Below are 4410 nucleotides of genomic sequence, written 5' to 3'. Positions count from 1 at the left end.
CCAGGATGGTCTCGATCTCCTGACCTCGCGATCCACCCGTCTCGGCCTCCCAAAGTGCTGGGATTACAGGCTTGAGCCACCGCGCCCGGCCCAGATGGTTTCTTAAAAAGAGTATTAGGGGTGGAATTCCCTACTAAAAGAAAAATAAAGTTTAAAACAGTGCCATAAACATGTCTTAATTCTCCCCCCAACCAAGATGTAAGATATTGTTATTATTATTTTTAGAGACAGGGTCTCACTCTGTCACCCAGACTGGAGTGACGCCATCATAGCTCACTGTAACCTCAAACTCCTGGGTGATCTTCCTGCCTCAGCCTCCCAAATAGTTAGGACTACAGGTGTGTGCCCCAATGCCTGGCTAGTTAAAAAAATTTTTTTAGAGACGGTGTCTCGGTACGTTACCAAGGATTACCTTGAAATCCTGGACTCAAGCGATCCTTCCACCTCAGCCTCCCAAAGTGCTGGGATTATGGGTGGGAGCCACTGTGCCTGGCAGTTACTGTTTTCTTACTGATGTTCAAATGGTCTTGTCCTTGGCCCCAAGAAGTTCATTCACATTGGCTCCTGGATCCTTCTGTCATCAGCCACATAACAAAACCAGATGTGAGCCTAATATGAGAAATATTATTTATTTACTTTAAACAAAATAATAGTTTATTTAGAGTAGTTATTTTTGATTGCTTTATACTTGAATACTGTGCTCGGCTATCCAAGTGTAACTTTAAATGGTTGAACTGTATGGTATGTGAATTATATCTCTGCAAAGTTGCTATAGAAAACATTATTCATTTAGTGTACATTAATGCTAGAAAAATTGAAACCCCAGGCCGGGCGCGGTGGCTTGTGCCTGTAATCCCAGCACTTTGGGAGGCTGAGTCGGGTGGATCGCCTGAGGTTGGGAGTTCAAGAGCAGCCTGGCCAGCATGGTGAAACCCCGTCTCTACTAAAAATACAAAAATTAGCTGGACATGATGGCAGGTGCCTGTAATCCCAGCTACTCAGGAAGCTGAGGCAGGAGAATCGCTTGAACCTGGCAGGCGAAGGTTGCAGTGAGCCAAGATCGTGCCGTTACACTCCAGCCTGGATAACACAGCGAGACTCCATCTCAAAAAGAAAAAAAAAAAGAAAAGAAAAATTTAAACCCCATGGTTACTTTTAAGGCTTTCATTTTTCTCTTAAATGAAAAGATACAGTAAAGCACACACAGATTAATATTCTATCTCCCACGAGTGTGATTTGGGGATTGACCACACCTTGCATTCCAGGGCCTGACTCAGCAGCTGGCTTTCAGCAGATTTCATCATTCCTTGGAGGGGAAGGAGATGCAGGGTGGGCTTTGCCAAAGGCCGTGGAAGGAGCTCGGGCTTGGTGGCATCTAGTTTGCTTGTCCGGGCATACTCCTTTGCATGGTATAACAAATGGCAAGTAAAAGTGAGGGATTGGTTTGTTGATTAACTTTCTACTATCCCAAATTACTGGATTTTGAGTTATTTATTGGTTGATGTTGATCTTTGCAGGAAGAACTAGTGTCCTGTAATCTCTTCATGTGGATTTCATTTTGCAGATATTCAAAATATTCCCACTGTCAGGAACATCCAAGAGAAGCAGTACTACCCAGAAGTTAGAAGTGATTTGAGGACTATTTATTTATATTTTGGATTGTGGGTGCCATTTTTTCTCTGTTATCTCTGCTAACTTTCATGTTATTTATATCTTGCTTTGGATACACTTAAGGCGTTGAGTTTTACTTTTTGCCTCTAAAAAACTGACTGTTCGTTCCAAAGAACAAGTCTGTGTACAGTTCTCCAGAACCAGACCAGAGATTTGGAATTATCTCCTTTAGATGTCTGTGGTTTGCATTTATTCACAAACAGAAACCCACAGAGGTATGTATTTGGGTTTGCTTGTGGGTGCATGCCCACCTACATAGAGCCTTGATTTTTCAGCATGAGCCCAGAAAATATGGTCATGGGAGTTGCTTATGTCATTAATATCAATTTTCTCATTTTGCTGAGTCAGATTTTAGATTATACCATCAGTCCATGGTTGGACACCATGGGGGCCCATTCAAGACCTGGAAGAACATTTGTTTCTTTGGCTTCAAAACTTCAAGAAGTGAATCACACCAACCCCGAGGCTGTTGAGCTGTAAAGTACTTCCTAAATCCTAGGTCCCGTTTAATCATCTTCTCCCATTCCATTCTAGGGAAAGACATTCCGGGTCAGGCATCTCTGGTGTTTGATGTTGCATTATTGGACCTCCATAACCCCAAGGACAGCATTTCCATTGAGAACAAGGTGGTACCTGAAAACTGTGAGCGGATAAGTCAAAGCGGGGACTTTCTCAGGTATCATTACAATGGCACGCTTCTGGATGGCACCCTCTTTGATTCCAGGTAAGGAAATGATTAAAGTCTTCAATTACCAGAACATTGTATTAAAGTCTGCCATTGGCTGGATCATGATTTAAATACTCTGTCAGTGCTGATTCATAGTTGGCATTTTCATCTCTAATATAGGTTTCTGTTTTCTGATACTTAGTTCTTCCCTCCCTCCCTCCTTCCCTTCCTTCCTTTCTGTCCCTTCTTTTTTTTTTTTTCTTTTGAGACAGAGTCTCATTCTATTATCCAGTCTGGAGTGCGGTGTAGCTGCATGATTGTGGCTTTCTGCAACCTTGAACTCCGGGACTCAAGCAATTCTCTCATCTCAGCCTCCTTAGTAGCTAGGACTGTAGGCTTGTACCACCATGCTTGGCTAATGTTTTATTTTTTTGTAGAGATGGGCTTAAGTTTATTCATAGGCTCTTGTAACCATCTCTTTCTTGGGGGCTGTTTTAGATGGTTCTGCAGGAAGACAGGAGAGACCCTCGACTCCCACCATCCGCCTATACCGTGCTTAGCTATCCAGGTATAAACCTCATTATAGGACCCAAGATGCGGAGTGGCCAGAAGTGATGTCGAGGAGGTACAGTGGGCAGAGAATGTGCTTGATGCCAAGAGAGCTGGGCTCTAGCCCCTGTGGTGCACTAGCTGTATGACTTTGGATAACGTTTGACTACCTTGGACTTCATTTTTCCCTATTCCAGCACCTTTGTCAAGTAGATGGTTAGATTAAAGAGATAAGGTATGTGTCACAGTCCTTTACAAATTTCAGTGGCTGATCAGCTGGACGGCACTGGTTGGATGCATTCAGCTCCCTTCTGGATGCTGGGTGCCATAGAGGCTAATTACTGCCCTCTTTTGTTGTTCAAAGTTTTGTTTTGTTTATCAGGCATGGCCTGCAGTTGTAGAGATGGCTTGCGTTTGGCCTGTCTTGCTCATTCCAGTGGCATGTGTTGTTTGAAACTACTCCTTTAGCTCCCAGTAGAGCAAACAAGTAGCGACAGCAACCTCCCTGTCTCTCTGAGGTGATAGACTTCTAGTTAATGGAGTCATCCAAAACCATTACAGAAGAATTTGTATATGGCATTATTTCATTTGAATAATTCATTCTTGTTCCTAGGATCTCTTAAATTTGTCATTTAAATTTTTTGGAAAAGAGTAATAGTTACATAGCTCAAAACCAAAACAAAGTATGCATTATATGTTGTAAATTAGCCAGGCGTGGTGGCGGGTGCCTGCAATCCCAGCTACTCAGGATGCTGAGTCAGGAGAATGACTTGAACCCAGGAGTCCGAGGTTGCAATGAGCTGAGATCACGCCGCTGCTCTCCAGCCTGGGCAACAGAGCGAGACTCTGTCTCAAAAAAAAAAAAAAAAAAAAAGAAAAGATATGTTGTATACCTGTTCCTGTCTGCCTAACCTCCCTCTCTGGATTTTTTTTTTTTTTTGTGTGACAGTCTCACTCTGTCACCCAGGTTGCAGTGCAGTGGCGCAATCTTGGCTCACTGCAACCTCCGCCACCCAGGTTCAAGTGATTCTCCTGCCTCAGCCTCCCAAGTAGCTGGGGTTACAGGCACACACCACCACGCCTGGCTAATTTTTTATTTTTAGTAGAGACGGAGTTTCACCATATTGGCCAGGCTGGTCTCGAACTTGTGGCCTCCCAAAGTGCTGGGATTACAGTCGTGAGCCACTGCACCCAGCCTAATGTGTGGATTTTTAAAAATGCAAATATAAGCAAACACAAATGTTATTTTCTCCTCTCTAAAGTATATGGCTTTCAGAATATAGTATTGCTAGGGAACAAAGTGGTGTTCTCCTTGATTTTTGTTACTCTGGGATTTTTCCATGCTAATACATAGAGAAAAATCCTCTATTTTTTACGTCTACATGGTGTCCCATTGGGTATCTTGTATTTAGATAACCATTCTCCTATTGATGAACATTTGAGTTGTTTTTATCTTCTTCTGTTACCAAAAAAAAAAATCATTTAGTGCATATGTGTATTATTCTTTTTTTTTTTTTTTTTTT

At 42.6% G+C, this 4410-nt stretch overlaps 1 protein-coding gene across 1 annotated transcript in view; it reads left to right on the top strand.

The window, feature by feature from the left end:
- The window catches only part of FKBP9 (FKBP prolyl isomerase 9), a 56112-nt gene that overhangs the window by 22060 nt on the left and 29642 nt on the right, over positions 1-4410 (top strand). The window contains exon 5 of the mRNA XM_017864656.1: positions 2206-2395. Coding sequence (XP_017720145.1) covers positions 2206-2395 — 190 coding nt within the window. The remainder of the gene's footprint in view (positions 1-2205; positions 2396-4410) is intronic.

Source organism: Rhinopithecus bieti, unplaced genomic scaffold, assembly GCF_001698545.2.
Source record: "Rhinopithecus bieti isolate Rb0 unplaced genomic scaffold, ASM169854v2 scaffold_79104, whole genome shotgun sequence".
NCBI lineage: Eukaryota > Metazoa > Chordata > Mammalia > Primates > Cercopithecidae > Rhinopithecus > Rhinopithecus bieti.
The sequence above is the reverse complement of the archived record's forward strand: the minus strand, read 5'-3'. Positions and strand labels throughout refer to the sequence as shown.